Source organism: Nanorana parkeri, unplaced genomic scaffold (genome assembly GCF_000935625.1).
Source record: "Nanorana parkeri isolate BGI_ZX_2015 unplaced genomic scaffold, ASM93562v1 scaffold104, whole genome shotgun sequence".
NCBI classification, from domain to species: Eukaryota; Metazoa; Chordata; class Amphibia; order Anura; family Dicroglossidae; genus Nanorana; species Nanorana parkeri.
The window spans coordinates 1,311,337-1,333,028 of record NW_017306372.1 but is presented as its reverse complement, the minus strand read 5'-3'; the positions used below and the strand labels follow the sequence as shown (position 1 = coordinate 1,333,028).

Sequence of the window (21,692 nt, the reverse complement as noted above, 5' to 3'; positions counted from 1 at the left end):
TAAATGGTAAAGGCTTCACAGGAATTCCCATGTAGGACCTAGACCAGTGGTGGCGAGCCTTGGCACTCCAGCTGTTTTGGAACTACAAGTCCCATGAGGCATTGCAAGGCTCTGACAGCCACAGACATAACTCCCAGAGGCAAATGCATGTTGGGATTTGTAGCTTTGGAACAGCTGGAGTGCCAAGGTTCGCCACCACTGACCTAGGTAGACAAAGCCCTTCCCAGACAGTCTTCACCACTCCAAACTCCCTAAGGAGTCTTCAGGGACAGGCTTCCACCAGGTAGGTGAACCACAGCCCTGGACCTGTAAAGTAGTGGAGAGCACCCCAAGCAGTGTGCAGTGAGCGCAGGTCAGACAGGAGCTGCTCCTTTCTCACAGCAAAGTCTGGGTACAGCATCCGTGGCTGAGGATGAACCAATTTGGACCAAGCTGCAAAGTGAGCTCTTCTCGTTAGGCAGCATGTAGAGAAAAGTGATCTGGATAAAAATTTTGAAACATCAAAGAAAATTAGTTTGCTTCCCTGAGTAGAGAAGATATCCATTCTCATAGCACACTCCAAACAAAAAACTGAAGCATGATGGCAGTGTCCAATTCTCCTAAAGGTTGGCAGCATAACCCAGTCTACGCTTTTCTTGGAATCTACTAAGGGACACAGGAAGTCCTTAACCTTAGGGTTCTGCTGTGTAAAAGGATACAATTCGCTGCTCCCAGGCCCCTATACGATTCCCCTTCCAGGAACAATTGGTGTTAAATGTCTGGCCAGGATTTGTCCTATGCCCCACCCACAAGACTGGGCCTAATCATACAGGTCTCCCTACGATTTGCCTGCTAAAAGCTTCATCAGTGCTTTTCTTCCCATGTCCCTGAATGGAAAAAGAAAAAAAAAAGAAGAAATCTCAATTTCTAAATGGCTACTTCTTTTCCAAATGATGGTGCATTGCACCCCCCTGAATGGATTCTCAGTAATGTAGAGCAGAAAAAAAAAGTATTTGTGGAAGGGGTAGATACATAAGACTACCATATGGCAAATCTTACCAGAGGCGTCTGAAAACATAAAACAACTAGCAGGCAATTCAAGAGACCAACTGACCTGACCAAGGTGTCACTACTGGGGGTTGAGAAGGCACTGTGGTGGGTGTCTGCTGTTCAGCAGGGGTCGGAAGAACAGTGACATTAGGCATCACAACAGCTTCATCAGAGGTAGCAGGTGGCTTTGTTTCCTGTAAACAGAAATGTTTCCTGTAAATTAATATAACAAACTTTTGCATTTTTAAACGGTTTTACTTCTGCAATCAGTGCTCCATGGTCTTTTCCTGTACAGAAAGTACGATTAAACCCTGATTCGCAGGGAAACAAAATCAAGCTAGCCCAGAAAAAGAATGGGACAAGGAGCCAGGTGTTCCACCTGATGAGTGCATAATGCACATGTAAAAATATTAGTATGCAGTATTTCCTATTTATCTCACCAAAGTTAAATTTTTTATTTTTTTTTAAATGATAAATAAGGAAAAAAAGATATACCGTATTTTGCGGTCTATAAGACGCTCCGGACGATAGGACGCATGGCTTCTGTGACAGAAATTCTGTCACAGAAGCTGCAGTTAGTGACTGCTGAGACAGGTGGCGCTGTCTCAGTAATCACACAGAGCAGACGAAGAACGTCGTTCTTCGTCTGCTCAATGGGCTCTATGGTGAGCTCCTATGGGGGATCGTGATGGGTCACAGTCCTGCATAGGAACGGGGGACCCAGAAAACCTCGGCGGGGGGCGGACACTATCGCCGATGCCGCCGCTCGATTTAATACAAGGGATCTACTTAGATCGCTTGTATTAAACGAACAGCGGCTCCCACTGTACATTCAGCTCTGCTTGTCAGGAGCAGGGCTGAATGTACAAAAAGAAACGACTTGCCCAGCGCCCGAAACTGCATGTCCCGGGTGTCGGGCGATAGGTATTCGCTCCATAAGACGCAGGCACATTTTCCCCCTCCTTTTGGGGGAAAAAAAGTGTGTCTTATGGAGCGAAAAATACGGTACATAAAAACCCAAAATGGAAACCTTTAAACCAGAGCTGTTAGGATAGCAGTACAGAAGCCATTAGAGATAGCATTACATTTTTTTTATAAAAAGGCAAAACATTGTGCTTTTCCACAAGGTCAAGAAAATATGTAATTGGGTCTCTCCAAACTAATTATGTAGACAAGAATATCATCATACTTCGGATATAGTTCTCCTGCACGTGGAGATGGACTGGTATAGGCTTGAGAAAAAAAACAAAATGATACATTGCTGCGCATGAGACTGAAAAATGGTCCCCAGGCAGCGATGGCATCCTGTCCCTATGGGAAGAGGTGGGAAATCTTTAGCATCTGGGAGAGTTCATAGGCTGAGACTTGGATAATTCCGGGGGCAACATATGATGAGGTTGTGAGCAAAGGTGAGGGGTTTGGCGCTGAGCAAGTTACACCACCTGATGGTGCAAGTCAGAATCTGACTTTAGACTTACTGCAGAACAGTCAGCTGACACTCAAGGAGTGTGGCCACATGGGCACCCTCACTAAGGGACTAGGGGCCAAATTTGCACCATGGGTCATTGTGAGCCCCTGGACCAAAGTAGGTGTGCTGTAAGATCACTCAGCACACGCAGGACAATACAAAAAAAAAAATGCAGAATCTGTTCCCCCTGGATCAGCTAGGGTAGATCCACAACTTGAGATTTTACATAATGTGATCAGAGTAGTTTTACCACATAACGTAATGTTCGTATCACCTCTGCAGTTAACTTTAAACTACAACCAAATGGACATGCAGAGTACAAGACACTTGGCCTCATTTATCAAAATGCCTGAGGAAGACTGTGCTGCCAGAGCAGCTACATTCCTCTTCGTTTTGTATTCTTCATTGGAGAAATCAAGGTTGGTTGTTGTGTGAGTGGAGTTTGTTTCAGGCATGCTAAAAAATGAAGCCCAATGTGTTTTTAGTCCTCTAAAACTCCTTGGGGCAGCTTATATTAATTTAAAAAAAAATTAAATACTTGCTGCTATTACTTTTCTGGTTAAAATAAGTGATAAATCAGTTGACATGAAAAGAGCGCCCCTAGAGGCACAGCTACCACAAACCATGACGGAATGGCTTCTGAACTTTGCCAATATTGAACTTTTCCCTTTACAATTGGATGTTTCCATTGTCTCCAGAGAGCCATACACATACATATTCCAATTACAAAACCCTAAGTAAATCTGGAAACAAACAGTCTTGAAAGATTTGTCTAGGTCTGCCAGTAATATTCCCAGAATTTAAAAAGCAGCATGATTATAAGGGAGCTATACCTGTTGATTGTTAAATAGAACCAGTCACAACTGGGTTTATGCAAAAATCAGACCACTCAGTCTCGAATCCTAACTTCAACCCACACTTTTTGTTTATCTTTAGGTGCCCATACACTGCCCGATTCTCGTAAGAGAATTTCGGGAAATCCCGCGATCGTACGATAATCGTGCAGTGTATGGAAGGCGTGCGACCGTTTCTACTGTACGGTCGCACGTCTTCCGTCGAACCAGCATGCTACAAAACCCGCCGGGAATCGTACGATACTCGGCGAGTTAGTGGCCTGCTGGTTTGACAACTGACGAACGGCCCGTTTGCAGTCATCGTAAGCCCGCCCCTCAGGGGGGCGGGCTTGCGATGATCGCAAGTACGATCTGCCTGTCCAAGATGGGCAGATTGTACGTTTTTTATGAGTACTTTACAACTCTCGCAAGACAAAAGTCTTGCGAGGGTTGTAAAGTGTATGGCCACCTTTAGTGGGGAGAAGTTAAGATTTTTCAGGTTTTCATTTTAGGATGTGACCCCATTGGGGAAATTTACCCCCGCTTCTTATGCCTGTGATGCATGTACAAAGCACATGGGTTTGGCAGCAACAAATCATTGTGAGAAGTTCTAACCGCTCTCCTAAAAAAAAAAAGTGTTACAAGTGTCCTCATCCTGAAATCTCACCAACAGGAACATAGACACAGCAATAAAAACTAGTCACCAACATTTTCCACATTAAATGTCCATTACCTAGCATTACAACCAAGGTACCAGTAAACAATACTAAGCCATATAGGTTATTTTCAAATTTCTGCACATTTAGTTGTACCGTTATTGACAAGTTGTTATTTTGATAGGTGCACGCATAATCATGTTCATATTTAACTAACTAAATCAGTAAACTGGACTTAGTGTCAGTGTTATCCCTCTCCCAGTCTTTCATGGCTTACTCTGGGCTGTAGATGTTAATTTCAGCTGCACATACCCTTCCAAATTATAAATTGGCTTAAAAAGGTGGGCACTGTCTTCAGGTGCGAGAAAATGTGTTCACATTTATGTGCGATTCCAAATGCAGAGATTTACGAGATCATCATTTATTCATAGCATACCTCACTTGTTTTCTGATCATCCACTCTTGCAGGTTGAGCCAGTTTGGAAGCTTAATTAAAAGTAAAACCTCATATTACTAACAAGCAGTGGCAAAGATAAGTCAGTAAGTCTAAACGCTAACAGATATATTAAACATTCACCTAAAATAGGAGAAGGCAGTATTGGATGACAATATTAGTATAAAACCCGTGAAAGAATCCTACACAGAACTAGGTTTACCTTTAGCCCTCGGGTCATCTTCTGACTTTCTCCTGGCACTCTTCTCTCGATTTACTGTCGGATTCTTTTTCGTTTCAGAACCTGAAGCAGCAGCATCGACTATAGAAGCCTGGAAACAAAACCAACTATTTAAATGGACTGAAAGAAAAAAAAACATTCCCAAATCTGTTAGGAAGAAATCCAGTCTACATTTAAAAAAATAAAAAAAAACAGAACCTGTCACATACCCTAATATATTGAGCTAATCCAAATTATGGGGAAAAAAACAGGCAAAACAAGGTGGCTGCTTGTACGTTTAAAACTAGTGATGAGGGGAAGAACTATGCCAGATTTAGAGCAGCAGCAAGAATGACAGGAAATACGAGCTGAGCGTTTCTGGGTTTAGGTTCCCTCAATATATTTCTGGGCTGCACAGTGGTTTAGCATTTGTGCCTTGCAGTACTGAGGTCCTTGATTCAAATTCCAGCCAGAAAACTCTCTGCATGGAGCTTTTTCTCCCTGTGCTTGCATGGTTGTTTGCTCCAGGTACTCTAGTTTTCTATCACAGATGCTAGACATGCTGGTAGGTAAATTGACTCTAGTATGTATACATATGAGATAGGGACCTTAGATTGTAAGATCCTTGAGGGCAGGGACTGATGTGAATAAAATAGTGTGTAAATAGCTGACACTATATAAATGTCTGTAATATATAAATGTTACATATTTCCCTTGCTTTATGGGTTTAATGGATTGTTCCACCTAAAATAATTTGTGGTGGAATTATTTTACATTACCAACGCCAAGTCTTGTATGTGAAAACAAAGTGCAAAAATAATTTACAGTGAGGCTGTCTCTACTGTCCAGATTACAACTCCCAACATTAAATCATAAAAGAGTGGACTATATACAAATCAAAAGAAAAATGTAAGCTATGTTAAGCAACTGTTTACTCATGTCTAAGGTACTATTAAAAGGTATAGTCCACTTTTTGGAATAAATAAATAACTGCGCACACATTGGTGAAAGAAAAAATGTGCATTTAATTAATTGTTTTGCATTGGAGCCTACAAAGAATTGCAACCATGATCAGTGGATCATGGTTGCAATACACAAGCTCCTGTAGACTGTTCCTGCAGTACCAGGTTTGAATTGAGGTACAGGCCTTTAGTTATCGGAATAGAGGAAGTAATAAATTGACTACAAGTGCTTCAACATTAACCTACTTGTGCGCCATTGAGACCTGTCAGACCCTTGACCGTGGTGGCAGATATAACTTGTAGTCTTTCCATATTCAGATCCTGTGAACAGATGAGTGCATGATGCGGTGAGCAGAGCCATGCACAGCTGCGCAGAATTCAAACCTAAACAGGAGCCCAGAGGCAGAAGAACCCCACAATTCAGGTAAGTGTGGGGCGGGAGGATGGGGGTGGGAACAGGATTATGTTTCATAATGCACCCTAAACATGGGTGTAACGTGAAACGTTGGCAGAAATGTGGACTATGCTTTTAAAAAGGACTTCACTCTTTTTTTCTATTATACTAAAATTTTCTACTCTATTCTTCTGACTTTTGATTTTGAGGTACACCAGAACTGACCACCTCTTCCTGTGTGTTCTATGCACAAGCAATGGGAAGAAAGGTCTAACTTCTTTGCCACTCAAGCAGCAGTCAGGACCTTTCTATGGTTTGCGCACGTGGCTATTGCCAGTATTGCTCTTTTGCACAAATGTGATCATTTTCTTTTTCATTGTCCATCTACTGTGTTGCCAACAGTTGCCCTTTCCTATGATCATGGAGATTTGGCCAGAACTGTTAAAAATACTTACAGAAAGGGTTGGAAATGCATCGGTATCTCTGTTCTGCATCTCATACAAAGACTTGGACTCCTCAATTACTTGTTTCTCTCTGCGTTCTTCTGGAGTCAGGCCAAAGTGGACATTCTCCCTTTTGTAGAAGCTTGACTCGTCACCTCTTTCTCGATCAAGCTTTCTGTGAAAAGTATAAAGGCTGCTAACAATGTCTGCAATTTATTCTCCTTACATACAAATTCAAAAACACAAACCGATGAATAACAATAGCAATAAAACAGATAAAAAGCCACATTGGCTACAGTGGAAAAGTTGTTTCACATTCTTCAGAGAAGATGAACTGTTGGAGGTAATGAAATAGGAATTTGTACTTACTTGAAGATCTTTTTCAATTTTCATTGTCCATTGAGGGACACAGCAGTTCATATTCATGAACTGTAGGTGACACTGCCGTCTATAGGAGATTTGACACTAGGCACAAAAAAACTAAGGCAACCCCCTAGGGGTAATAACTCCTCCTCTAACCATCCTGCTCAGTTGTAGCAGTGCAAAAACAGTTGCAACATACAGCACAATAGGGGAAGGGGCAGGATCCCTCAATGGACTTCAAGAATAGATTTTAAAGTACAAAAATAATATACATATTCATTGTCCATTAAAGGAAACAGCATTTCACGTACATAAACTGTGGGATGTCTCCGACTTTGAAAATGCAGAGGGGTGAAAACAAAACACCAGGGATCTCAGACAAGCAGAGCAGAACAAGGGAGGGAAGAATTTCCCTAACACCTAAATGCAAGAAGTTGTGTGTTTATGAACCCAACATCCATTAAAGCATTTAGTTAAGACAAAGCTTGTGGCCCAGGCAGATGTAAGGACTGGAATGGAGGTTGACTAGATTACCAGGCGTCTTCACCAGCATGTTTGAAAAAAGAAAAAAAAAAAAGGAGGGGGATACCTTCCAGAGTAACCCAAGGATATGGATGTCGTCCTTTCCTCTGACTGTGCAAGTACAGGCCTAGGTGACAACTTAGAAGTTAACTGTTCTCTCCATCTGTTCCCAGTCTTACTTTATGAGGCTTTACATGAAAATGAAAGGTTCACTTATTTCCTAGCCTTCCACTCCTGAATAAAAACCGCTAAGTTAAAGCTCACACCCCTTACAACATGGCTTCTGGCAACATGGCTTCATGGCTTCTGGCGTGGAGTGTATAGCTTACAATTGCTCAAAGACTGTTACTCTAAAAAGGTAATTGCACATTTTGAAAGCTTACCTTCCAGGCACTTTTGAAGCCTTGCTTTGTCCTTTGCTCTCACTCAGGGAAGTCTGATCTGCAGGAAGTCCATGCTGCTTGATTCCAGAGGCTTGCTGCAGGCGCGGAGAAGGTACAGACTGAGTCTTGTGTGGTTTAACTAAACTCTTCTGTCCTCGGTTATCTTTCTCTGTCAAAGAGAAATAATCAACATTGCATATAAAAAGTTCAACACCACCTAAAATTCACATACGGCATCAGTAAAGATAATTACCGAACTGCACCACCGTGCCACTCACGGAAGGCTTTTTTATCTTCTTCCCCGCAACAGTGCTCCAGCCATCATTATTGCCGACGGTCAATTGGGCTGGTTTAAGGTGTTTCAGTGGAACAACTTTTCTAGATAAACGTGTTACACAAGAAGTTATACATACATTAAATAATGTGAACCCGACCACAATTTTCACAATATTTAACCCCTGTGGTTAACATTTTAGAAATAAATCTTCAGGTGAACACAAAATGGTTTTTTGTTGCTGCTGCAAAGTGTACACAAGCACTGTTTCCTAAGAATTGTCAGAGTATCACAGCCAAACCTTTGTGCTAATAAGAACAGTTATTGTAGAGATCCATTATCTAACAAAAAACAGTATTTGTTTGGTCCCACTTATCCAACAGAAAGAATAGATTTCTTGTACTTGCCAGGAGTAAAGGACACTGGCAAACCAAAAAACTGTAGGCCAGCTTAGTAAACCCAAGTTTTGCTGCAACCAGTACCAAGAGCATGACCATAAACCAAGAGGGGGTGGGGGACCATTGTCCCCAAATGGACAAACAGGACTAGAACACAGGATTTCATTCTATTCAAGATCCAAACCAACTCTTATAACAAGTGCTTCTGTTCCTCTTAGACTTTAGGGGCACATAAGTACTTCGATGTTGTGCCCCGGTGACCTTGTCAGTACAACTAGCCAGAGAATGATCCAGCGATGTAGGAGGAAGCCCCTGTTCAGGAAATCCAGAATGTAATCCAGAATGGGAAGAGGAGTTCTTACCAGCCCCAGATCAGGAAGGCTGGTTTATCCGGCCAGGGAATACCTGTTCCTCAGAGGCAAAAAAGCTAGTCTGTTCAGGAACTAAATTCTCTACAGCAGGGGGAAGAGATGCAGTAGTCCAAGAAGAGATAGTGATGTCTGACTCACTTGCAGCATTTAAGGAACAAGAAACTAATTAATCAAGGGTGAGGAGCATTAAGGCTAAACATGCCTATCTTGGAACCATGAGGCTCATCAGGGAGGTGTTAGCCAATAAGGCCCACGGGAGGTCATCCGAGTGTCCCACAATGGGGATGCCATGAGAAGACACCAGGGCAGAAACTGGAGTCAGCATACTGAAGAACACTAAATGTACAGGGTGAAACTAATTATTCCGAACCCTGGTAGAACGATACCAAGTACTTGCCCCAAATGCTCCAATACTTAACCCTGATACCCGAACTTCTGGTGAGAGTAAAATTTCCTCTTATCGGCAGTGTCGGGAGGAAACATGGACCTGGCTTCCCGGCTAATCAGCTCACCGCTCGGCTTCCTGATTGGCTGGGAAGCCGGCTCTAAACCAGCTCCACGCTCTTTGGCCGGCTCAATGCTGCCTGGCTGAGAAGCTGGCTTCCCAGCCAATCAGGAAGGCTGGCAGCAGGTAATGATCCACTTCCTTGATTGGCCGCGAAGCTGGCTCCATGCCGATTGGCCACGAAGCTGGCATGCCGGCTCCATGCCTATTGGCCGTGAAGCTGGCATGCCGGCTACATCAGCATGGTGACTGCCAAACAGCATGGGTCCATGCCGATTGGCGGGAGGATGGCTTCCTGGCCAATCAACATCGAGCGGGCCAAACAGCTGGCTCGATGCAGATTGGCTGGGAAGCCTGCTACCTGGCAAACAACATGGAGCCAGCTTCCTGGGCAATCAAGAAGCCGGGCAACGGATAAGGACACGTCGCCCAGCTTCCCGATTGCCTGGAAAGCCGGCTCCATGCTAGCGGAAGTACCGATATTGGCACTTGGTATTGGCAAGTACCGAAACATAAATATTGGTACTCTTACTCGATACCGAAAAACTGGAATCGCCCATTAAAGTGTGAGCTGCGTAGCTCTTTGCAAAGCAGGAGCAGCAGCAGGGCAATGCTTTCTCGATGTTGAATGGGAGGAAAGAGCGTGGAGTGTGCGACACCTCTCCTAGTGGGGTCAGCAGTTAGTCCCACAACGTTAACTGCTCCTGTAATAAGACAGGTTCAAAGTGGGAAATTCAAAAGGCACCTAGCTGTCCAAAAGAGTGGTAGCTCTCAGGGCTCAGCCCAATCAGCCTACTCACAGAGTGAGTCTTCAGAGACAAGGCAAGCACAAAAAGGCAGCATTAATGGCTTTTGGCATTAAACGCTTTGTGGCCAACTTGTTACCATGACAGGGTCTGTCAAGCAAGGTCTGGATAAGGCACTCACAGGACTCCACTTCCCTTCCACTCCACAATTGAGAAAAATAAACAAAAAGGGCTAGTAAAAAATGGTCAGACTTTTGCCAGCAGAGCTAAAGAAAATATGTCCAGCAGACAAGGACACAAGCAAAAAACTGTGGCATACTGAGATTATGTGCCATACTGGGGCACTAATCTAACTGGGATGTGCCATACTAGGGCACTAATCCTCACAATGACACCAATGATGGGGCACTAATCCTCCACCAACTAACCACAGGTGGTAGGCCATTTTTTTTTTTAATCCACTGCCACCAACCCTGGGAAATTTTTTACTCCCACTGATTACAAAGTGTGAAGTATTGTTTAAGGGCCATTGACAAGTCTGACCCTCCTAAGGTCTGAAGGACAGTAAACAGGTCCCTTGTTTAGAAAGTTTGAGGATACCTGGCAATATCTAGTAAGGTTAACACCTTAAATTAACTTTCCAAGCACAATACCCCATGCTGTAGATAGGTTAATAAATATCCTCCATTTCAGATTTAGTAACAAAAACTTTGCACTGCTGCCAACTTTCAAACCTAAGATCTCAATGACAGCTTACGTTCCCACTGATTGTGAACAAATCAGAGCAATTCCTGGCGATGTGAAGCGAACCTTCCCAAAGAGTCTCAATGTAATACTGTACCATTAAATGCAAAGATGGGTACTTATAGGCATGGACCCTTAGAAAGCGCATACCTGCTGTGTACATCATTATTAAAGTCAGTCATACAATTTTAGTGTTAGTGTGTCAGTAATTGCTTGTTTAACATACTTTTCACCCAGCTCTTCCACAAACACCACAGCTGGTCCACTCTCAGCAACGTCTTGGATGTGAGCATTATATAAAGCTCCTCCATGCTCTAATCGAACCTACAAAAAGGGAAACCAAGTGTTATTACTTAGAATGTTAAGAAAACCTTTTCTTTTGCAGAAGTGAAATTTAAAATCAGTTAAGTTTATTTGCCACAGTCGTCAATTTGGGGGGGGGGGCGCGCAAGCACTGGTCAAGGTGTAGGGTTAGTGTTGAGAATGTAAGAGAAGGGGGCGTGCCAGTGCAGTGCTGAGAAATGCAACCATGCAGGTGTGCAAGAGGAAATAAAGTTGCTGTGGTCATAACGGGAGGGTATTTGTGCTGGTGTGCGAAGGGGTGTCATGGTGGTGTGCTTGTTGAGGATGCAAGCGTGGTCGCCAGACCTTGGAAGGAGGGGGGATGGGGGGGTCAAGCGCTATAGCAAGTGTGGTTCTGGGTGCAGGTTTGGTGCTGAGAGCACGAGGGGAGGTCTGAAGGTGCAAAGGGGAAAGAGGGACCTGGAGGAGGGGTACTCCAAGACAGCTGGCCTCTTTTGAGGTGTCCTGCCTGGTCCACATGTTGTGCTCTACTTCCTGCCTGTTCTGGGCTAGCGGTGCCTCACACCATCCGCCAAAAGCTTTTCTAACACTGCCGAAGCTACACAGTGAACTATGGTGGCCACCACTGTTACTGTAGGCACAAGAGGGGATTTGCAATACAGTAGTAAATTGTACTGCGTGGAACCCAGGCTATAACTGCCTACCATGCATGTGTGGAATGCATGCCATTTTGGAGGTATTTGCCGGTCAGCTTGCATTGGGATCAGTTACAGCGGCATACAATTTTGACATTTATGGTCCCAAAGACATTTTGGGCCACCACCACTGTTGTGGAAGCCTAGAGCCATCTGCCCCAACTCCAACAGTAGAAGGGATGAGTACACAGGTAGGTATCACAAGTTCGAAATGACTGACTAGGGCAGGAAATTTCAATTCCTTTTACACTTATGTCAGTAAAGTAAACAATGCTCCGCTGTGACATATAAAAGCACGCCACACTATGCACTCCATAAACTCCCAACATCACAATATGAAACAGTGTACAGCTTTTGGTATTCATCCAGAAAGATGTAAATGCATAAGGGCACCTAGTGCTATAATTCTTTTCCCAGTAATTTGATGTTCAAGTATCACCCAACTACTGAGACAAAACAATATTAAGGTCGGTGGGCTCCTTTTCTATTCCATTTAATTCTAATTATCTATTCTATTTGACTTTAGAGATTTAAACTTGCTGTTTTCTACATAAATTCTTCCTCCTGTAAAAAGGAGCCTAACGTTCCTTTTACCCAGCATCTACCTAGCAGTGGCTTCTTTAACAGCTACCTCACCCCCTTCCCCAAGTACTATGTTTTTTGACAGCTTTCCCATCACTGTCCATACTACATTCCTCCAATGTCTTAGGCATTCTGAAATGCCCATTCTGCACAAAGCTATTTCTGTAGAATGTTTTGTGTTTCCAGTTTTCCTTGGCTGTCATACTGCAGACAAAACTGCCAAGTAGATATTACATGCCACATTATATTTTGTAAATGTCCAAGTAGAAAGGGTATGACCTGCCATTCCTGATATATTACATGAGAAATATGTTACCCTTCCTCCCCACATTTGACAGTCAGCTCCTTCTCTGCCTCTTCACCCTCCCGTCCTACTCACTCTGCATTATATGCCAGCAGAATACAATTTGCAGGGGCCCTCCTCTTGTCAAACATTTATTCTCTGTTACTTTTCATTTCACTTCTATCCTTGATGAGCTCTCATCATTCCCTCCATTCTTTCCTCCCTGGTTAGTTCCTACTTTGCCCTCTCTGCCTTTCCTCCGTTCAGTAGTCACAACTCTATTTTCACCATCCTCTGCTAAGATCAGCTTCAACTCTGCCTCCTCTATACTCCATTAGTCCATAACCAATTCTGCCTCTTCTATCTGCTTCCACCCTCCAAGTCCACGTTCAGCTGCCATTCTGCTTCTATCTCATTTGCTCGTGGATCAAATCCAGTGGCCTATGATCAGCTCAGGAAGCTGCAATCCAATCCCACAGCCAGGAGATGCCAAAAGGTGCAAAGACACATGTGAGAAAATGATATGCAACTAAAAAAAAAAAAACTCACTTTGCATTTGTCTCCCACAGAATACTGCAGGCCAGCAGCAATGGAGAAATCCAGCCGTTGCTGATCTGTAACACAATTAAATAATGTAAGTGCTATGTAAATACTGTTCATTGGAAACACTCACAAAAAAAGCAATTTGTTAAACCTGAACTCCAGTCTGCTGCACACTCACCCTCCCCAACACAAACACGCACTTCCAAGAACCCCCAACTCTGCACCAGCTTTTCCTTCCTCCCCCCAAGCACCCCAACACAATAAGCTTTAATTATCCCCAACCCTGTCAGCAGTTCTGCTATACTCTCTCTCCAAACAGTCTGGGAACAAAGGGATCATGACTACATGGCTGAGCACCCTCTAAGATGATATCAAAAGAATCCGCATTGATATCCAGATCATTTAATTTCCTTGTTATGGAAAACTGCAAAGATGTAATTTAAGCATTCATTGCTTACCCCTTTGTGCCTTCATCCAGACTTCATACTCAACATTTCTAAAAACTGTTGGATTAAGAGATCGAAGGGCAGCTGCTGGCACCACTGAATGACCTTCCTTTATCTGTGGTGGCTACAAAGTAACAAAAATGATATAAAAAGGGTAACCAGTAGCATTGCAATATACTTTACAGTAACATATTTGAGACATACCTTCCCATCCTTGTGCGATTTAAATCCATTCATACCAGCAAAATTCACATTATCTCTGCAGCTGTAGAAAAATGAAAAATATATAATATATGGTAATAACTCGTGATAAAAAAAATTAAAAATATTAAATGTAATTACAAAAAATTGAGAAAATGTATACTAAATCTATCCTTTTATAGCGAACGTAATTTGAGAAAGACATTATATGCTTAAATTTAAGCAAAAAAAACCCCAAATATACGAGTGACATGCGACAACCAAACCCCCTCTTTCTTGTGGGGTTTACATACAGAAAAAAAAAGAAAAAAAATCCTCTTAATCAAAAATAAAGAAAAATAAAATGGCTGGAGTTGGCTAAATGATGGGATTCTTGCCAACTCTGAACACCATGCAGATATTTAAAAAAAACAACAAACAAAAAAAGTAACTTGGCAGCTGCAGAATTCTGGGGGGAAAAAAAAAATCAGACATACTGTGGTTCAAATATCAAACAATTCATGAAAGTATAGTGAAATTTATTTTTAAATGCAGATAGTATAACTACCTAAATTTGCCTTGGTATTCTTGTTTTTCCCTGCACAGAATCACTAAGACTAGAAAAGAAAGGGGCAACACTAGATGCCCATCCAGTGTGCTGTATACACAAGTGCAGACAATGAACACAGAGGAATACATTGAGAACACATGAGCTATGGCATGGCAATGTCCTTAGGAGACACAAAAGTGACTGCTTACGTCAACCATATTGATAAAAAAATAAAGAGGCAAATTTAAAGTAGTCTCCATATAAATAAATGGAAAAACTGGAGGAGGGTTATAGCCCAAAAATATATTAGAAGGGGAAATCCTTTTAAAATCTCCTGGTCTAGGCTTGCTTAGAGGCGCCCCATTCAAGTAAAAAGGTGGCAGCAGAAAGTCATTTTGAACAAGTGCTGCATGAACCAAGCTAATGATGACCTGATAACACAAGTCTCCCAATTGAGAATAAAAGTATCACATAACGGAATCCTGTGGTTAACCATTGGAAACAACTATGGCTTTGCGCTTAATACTGTCAATATAATATTACTTAGGGGTACAAAAAGTGTCTTACATTGGTAAGCCTGCACAACTATAATAATGTAAGAATTAGAATTCAAAAGTTTATTATAAGTCCAAATGGGACTGGCTTCCCCTTAAAGTGTATGTGTAACTAAAACTTCTCGTTCTTGTTGGTTTGGGGAAGGAATACAACTTCGGTCCGGTTTTATTGCAGTCAAAGCCTCCATTGGAGAGATACCTTTAACACAGAAAGGGAGGAGAAATCTTTCTAATAAAGCCCCAGAAACCAGACAGTCATTCTATACTTCCCCCTTTCTATCTAAAAAAGAACAAAAAAAGCAAAGTATTTTGTAATGATATAGAGTAACAGTCGTACACAGAGTCACAACAGATTTTTGATTCCATTCTGGGCACTGTGGAAAGTGTCTTTATATCACAAGCCTCAAAACGATACAGGTATTTAAAATTTCGATATCTGAGATTCTAATTAATTTCCTTTTTGTAACGGAATACAAAAAGGGAGTATGTATAAAACTATGCATTCCCTTTACAGTTGTCCATACCCAGCTGCATCATCGTCTCCATCAGATCCTGAAGCATCACTGTCGTGGACCTCTTCTTCACCTTTCCAGTCCAATGCTTCTGTTTTAAACATGTGTTTTGTCACGTTGACCCCAAACACTTTTTCATAAAGCAACTCATAAATTATAGCTGCAAAAAGAATAAAAGAAAGTCATAATAGCCATTCTCATAGTTAAACGTGTCTTTGTAAAACCTGATCATGATATTTTCCTACTTTCTATATAAAAAGAGCCCTATTTTTTGCGTTTGCAGTGGAACGGAACGCTGGCAATGTTTTTGCACTGCGGGTGGGGTGGGGGGTGTTAGCGGTGCCATTGAATACAATGCACCGCCACGCCCCCTCCCGCCGCAAAACGCAATGGGAAGTTCCTCAGCGATCGCGGTGCGTTCCAGCAGCTACCGCTCTAACGCACACGCTTTCGGTGTGAACAGGGCCTCAGTGTATGCAATCTTCTGTTGACAAGAAAGTCAACATAAAATATAAATACACTGGTGGAGTATGTAAAAATTTTAAGAGTAAAAGTAACTTGGCAGCTGCAGAATTCTGAAAAAAAAAAAAAACACAGACATCCTGTGGTTTAAATATCAAACAATAGATATTAGAGAATTGTGCTTGCCAGTATGTAATGAAAGTTGTAAAAAAGCTGCAAAGGTGTTTTTTCCCACATGTTATCATCCACATTTTAGGGTCTGAACATGACTTAAACCCCCCACAACATTATATATATATTGAAAGTAAAGAATAAAATGGTGGCAGTTGCACATTTTGACATTGCATGATATTAGTGCAAATCTTTATAAAACCCCGTCTGCCCTAACAAAGGGTTAAAGAATTAGACTTTGTAAGTCAAAGAGAAGAAGCTCAATCTGCACCCTCAGTTTTACTGTCTACTTTCAAATTGATCAGAGTAGACTGAAATCTGCACAAAGGCCTTCTCCAAAGAAACCGCTAAGAAAAAACTTTTTTTGTTACAAAATTCCTTTTAGGTATACGGTATAAATAGGAATAAATAAAAATATAGGGAGGGATTTTCTAAATTTGACTATAAAAATGAAGATACACTTTAAAGTAAACTTCTTATGTACAATAAACAAACTATAAAGCTAAAGAAAAGCTCACTAATGCTGGAATTTCATTATAGCAGTTATACACTAGAAATCAATGCTGCAACTTCTCACCTGGATTCACTTCTAGCAGAATAATTTCCTAGCTCTTAAGTTTAATAGATATCTATGCATATGGAACATCCTGCCATATGCAACAAACTGCAAGCCCAAAAGCAGAGCTCAGGAGGATAGGCTCACAAACTATTAAGTAAACCATGTTCATGCCCAAACATCAGTCACTCCTGTCCAGAATCAGATATACAGCCTGGGCAAGAGAAAACCCAAATCACCATATTGCTTTATGACTAGCTGGTGTACAGAACCAGCAAAGTGCACAGCCGCCTCTGCTTGTTAGATAGATGCTGCTTGCAGTGACAAAGTGTCAAACATTTATTGTCTTTATGAAGTGGTTTACTTACATTGGCACAATGCAGCTTTTTCAGCAAATCCAGAAGGGTAAATGATGTCATAATGATTTCCATTAGAGAAGCATAACATTATCTTAAAAAACAAAAATAAATAGCATTTAGAGTCATTTCTGGATAGTTCATAACGTTTTTTTATACATTTCATCAACATCAATATAAAGTAAGTAGAACTAAGGGCCTGTTCACACGACATCCGCTTATGGTGCTCCTGCACTAAAAATGCATCCCAATCTATCCCTATGTGTTTTATGGGCTACAGTTCTCACGTGCGCAGTCCGTTCAGGTTACGCCAGAAAAAATACCGCATGTCACATTTTGTCCGGTCCAGAATGATCAGGAAGCGCACGAACGCTGCAAAAACGCAACGAAAAATGGAACGGATCTCTGCAGATTGCTGTAGCCAGCACCATCAACATGCCTGCAAACATGTGATACATGTCTGATCACCAGCTTTACATACACAAAGGGAAGTAGATGTTACGAGAGGGCGGAAGTGACCTCAGAGGAAGAATGTGCATAATGACAGCCCCACGGCTTGGGGGGCAAAAAAAAATATGTCAGCATCCGGACCGAAAACGCATCAAAAACGCACTGCATGAGTAGCACCGCGTCTGCAGATCCGCACCTGAAAATCATGTGAACAGGCCCTAAAAGTACATCTAAAAAACTGCAAGCAGGCAGGCTCCTTTTTGCAGAAGAGACATGCTATGTCCCTTCTATAATAAAACAAACTTACCTGCCTGTTTGCAGTCTTCTTTAGAATGTGCACTGAGATGCATGGGAGTTACATCATCCCTTGACAGCCAAACAAAACCACCAAAGACCCCACACCCAGGAGAAGCCTGTGAGAGGTTTTTGCCGCTGGCGAGGGAGCTAATGGACATCACATTGCTGGAGCGGAGTAGAGTATTTGCAGTTTTTAGTTCTGCTTTAACAGGCTTTTTACATTAAAACAAAAAAAAGAACAGATAAAATATCAATAAAACCACAGCACAATTTGCAGCTACTAAATGCACATTTGTATGTTCCTAATCTGAACTTTGTTGGGGCACTCCCAATCTCAATTGTATTATGTATAGTTCAGCATGAAAATTTCCATCAATTAACTCTAAAACGTAAAGAGAAAACTCAACTGACCTCGCCACTGAAGCCGTTATCGGTAACACGAGCAGGAGCAACATCTGGCTCTTGATAAATTACAAATTCTTTTCTTTAAGTAAAAAAAAAAAAAAAAAAGGAGTTAAAAATGTTACTTATAGTTTTTATTTATCCTACTACGCCTATTAAAAAAACAACAACAAAAAACACATTCAAAATGTTATGTTTACAAAAAGAATACAGAATGAAAAGGACAACCTTGATGCAGCCTATATTCTAACATCCAAATGAAACACTTTTTGAAAACAAATATGGCCCCATTGGATTTACAAACACCAATATCAATACCCTAAAACAAGGGATGAGACACAAAGCGGGTGGAGCAAGAATCATCTACTGTCATTTAACTTAGATATGATAAGCACTCTCAGCAGTCCTCCTCTCCCACCTGAGGTGACCTATGGTATGGTAAATCCCAGCATAGTCATATGTAAGGAGTTCAAAGATGGCAGAACCACCAATGATTTTCCCAACCCATATATCCACCTGGACATAAACCCCGGCCAACAAAAACTAAAGCCTGAGACTTGGCTTCGTTCAGACCTGGACTCATCCACATTACTGAATGGCAGCAGTTTACAATTACTACAGAAAAAGCTGACAAGACACAAATAAAATAGTCACACTTTTTAAACTTTTGGACACTTTATAAACTTAGGAAAAAGCTTGTATGCCTTTTTAATTTTTGGATTAAATTAATCTTAAATAAATAAAAACTTTAGAACTAGTTCCCTCTTAGATTGTAAGCCCTCGCGGGCAGGGCCCTCATTACCCTCGTGTCTTGAATTGTATTGTAATTATGTCTTCCCTATATTGTAAAGCGCTGAGCAAACTGTTGGTGCTATATAAATCCTGTATAACAATAAACAACTAATTTAAAAAACTAGAAACATGCAAATGTAAGAAGTTTGGAGATGGCTTTGTCAGGAAGTGACCAGGAAATCTAAATGAAGGAAAGTGTTGAAAATTCCAGTACAATTCTTGGGGATAGCAGAAGCAAGGAAACATGTAAAACCTATATTTGCAAACTTTGCGTGATTTGCCCGAAAACATGGGGCACTTCCTCTTCGTTCGTTCCCGCTTTGTTTCCTCACAATAGCTACATGTAAAAGGGTTTGTAGATATTTTAACCATATCTTTACCTAGTGTTAAAAGATCACTGGTCTTTCACTGTATGATTAAACATGAGAAGAATAATGTGCATACATCACATATCTGTACTTCTGGTAAAGTGCCAGAATTGCCAGACATCCTGGCCTAGCTCCAAGTGGAGATTTGCGTCTCTAACACGCAAGAGCAAATGTAATATCGGAAGAGTAAAAAACTGTTGGAGCTACAATAAAATATTCTAGCACATGTGTTAACCAACTAGACTCGTACAGAAGTGTTGTTTACTTCAGAAGAACCACTTACTTGAACATTAAAGAAAGGGCACTTATCTCCACTTGGCCAACCCATTCCTGAATGAGGATAAAGAAAAAGAGCTCACTATAAAACTCTCTGAGCATGCTGTCATTTTGCATTTAAGTTAAGCAAGACATTTTTGCAACACACACATATTAAAAGACTGGAAGGTTCACTAAAGACTTCCCCCAAACAATCTTTACTAAAAGCAAAGGAAGATATAAAAGAAGGTAATCTAGATTTTATTTGTCCCATGATACTTGTACACATCTTTATCAAAATAATATATTCGGTAGAAAATACTAGGCCACACATGCACAACATAATCTCCACAATTCCTAAAAATATTAAATAGAGTTGAGTTAATAAGTTAATATCAAATTCATCCTAAAACTTAAAATAATTCAAACTTCTAAGATTTGAATGATCAGTGCACTTATCCTTTTTGCCCCCCACCCCTAACTGAAACTATCCCACCTTCCCCCTCCGCAGATTTACCAAAATCCGCCAGGTACAATTCTGCACATTACAGTCCCATAGACTTCTTTGTAACTCTCTCCCAGCCAGAAGGTGAACGCGGTCAGAAGAGGGAGACTTGCAGTGCTGGATGCAAACATACAACGGATTAGTGGTCCTCAGATCTCAGTAAGTATAGATTTGTGGAGAGTGAGGGTGGGATCAGTTAGGTTAGGGGAGTTGGATTTGAAGTTATGTTTAATCCAATCAGCTCTCGCATGTGTACCATCCCCTAACCCACACCCCCACCTGATATAGCAAAAAGCCTTGATTGCTAATATACAAAATCCTTAATAGGCTCTGAAGCAAGCAGCCTTCAGATATTTCTTATAAACACCTACTCTGAGGGTCACGGGTCTGACCTTTAGCTACAGCTGAAGACTCACATGAGTGCTTCAACCAATCAGGAAGCCTTTTATGGCAAAGCCTTTGATTGGCTGGGTAGGAAGAAAGGAAAAAAAGGAAAGAAAAAAAAAAGACAAACCGTGACTTCACTTGAAAAGTTTTCCTGAAGAGTGACAGAGCTTTAGGACCACTTTAGGAAAATTGTATAAGTCAAATCCCAAAATGGTAACAAGCAAAACAAAAAAACATACAGGTTAAATCCATTGAAATCCATTCTGTAAAAATATAGCAGAATCTAAGAAGAGTGAATACTTATGCCAAGCACTGCATCCTATAAAAAGGTCATGTTATAAAGAAATAAAGGCAGAACTGCAGAGTTTTGCAATATCCTTCATATTACCTGTGGATTTTCTAGACGTTTCAAATGTTCATCAAAAGAGCCTTCAATAAACTGGAGTAAAAATAAAACAAACATCAAGGGAAAGACACTGTCATGTTAAAACATAAAAAAATTAGGGCTCATTCACACGCACAGCGCACCTAGCATGCAGTACCTTGTGCTAGGTGTGATACATTGCCAATCATTTCAATAGGCCCTAAAGGTGGTCATACACTAGTAGATTTTCATTTAAAAGGATTCGTTTTGGCCACGAGCCCTCGTTCGCTTATACCTTCCCCATCAAGCATAATCAAATGTCAATTTCGGGAATCGTTCGTTAGCCATACTAAACAAACTGTTTTTGGACGGACAGAAATGTTTGTTTGACCTATGCAGAGAAAGTATTTGTTTGACCAAGGCAGCTTTTCTTTTGCGCATGTCCTGTGTTCATGGGGAGATTTTGGACAAATAAAAACCCCATTCATTCATCGAATTTCATTCGGTCAGAAAAAAAAGGTTTCCAACCTGACCGGTACCATAAATTTCGTTCACATTAGCAAAAACTGTTCGATTTTCGTATGAAAGACCCTTCGTGCACGATTTCCGAGGGAAGATCTAACAATGTATGACCACCTTAAGTTAGAACCAGAGGGACGTGGTAAAATTACTTTTAACATACTTTTAGTATTTTCCAAATCAATACAAATATTTATAAGTAAACTATGTGTGTTTTTATATTTGCTATATCTGTACCAGGACTTAAAGGAGAACTATGAGGCAAGTGATTTCCACTCATCCTCATAGTTAAAGCCGACTTGTGTCAAAGTAGCGGTCACACGTCGGCTCTATTGATCGGGAAGTGAGTGAACACAGTCGCTTGCTTACTTTCCGATCATCTCCCTGCAGAGAGTGGTAACGGCCAGCCCATCACC

The 21,692-nt window shown here is 41.3% G+C and overlaps 1 protein-coding gene across 1 annotated transcript in view; it reads right to left on the bottom strand.

Annotated features, from left to right (window-relative positions):
- Window positions 1-21,692, bottom strand: part of OTUD4 (OTU deubiquitinase 4) — a 37,333-nt gene that overhangs the window by 4,465 nt on the left and 11,176 nt on the right. The window contains exons 3-17 of the mRNA XM_018552988.1: window positions 20,782-20,832; window positions 19,530-19,576; window positions 18,096-18,168; window positions 16,950-17,031; window positions 15,405-15,552; window positions 13,801-13,861; window positions 13,609-13,720; window positions 13,157-13,221; window positions 10,971-11,068; window positions 7,960-8,084; window positions 7,707-7,875; window positions 6,451-6,613; window positions 4,643-4,751; window positions 4,423-4,472; window positions 1,094-1,223 (exon numbers count right to left, since the gene is read on the bottom strand). Of these exons, the coding sequence (XP_018408490.1) occupies window positions 1,094-1,223; window positions 4,423-4,472; window positions 4,643-4,751; window positions 6,451-6,613; window positions 7,707-7,875; window positions 7,960-8,084; window positions 10,971-11,068; window positions 13,157-13,221; window positions 13,609-13,720; window positions 13,801-13,861; window positions 15,405-15,552; window positions 16,950-17,031; window positions 18,096-18,168; window positions 19,530-19,576; window positions 20,782-20,832 (1,483 nt within the window). The remainder of the gene's footprint in view (window positions 1-1,093; window positions 1,224-4,422; window positions 4,473-4,642; window positions 4,752-6,450; window positions 6,614-7,706; window positions 7,876-7,959; window positions 8,085-10,970; window positions 11,069-13,156; window positions 13,222-13,608; window positions 13,721-13,800; window positions 13,862-15,404; window positions 15,553-16,949; window positions 17,032-18,095; window positions 18,169-19,529; window positions 19,577-20,781; window positions 20,833-21,692) is intronic.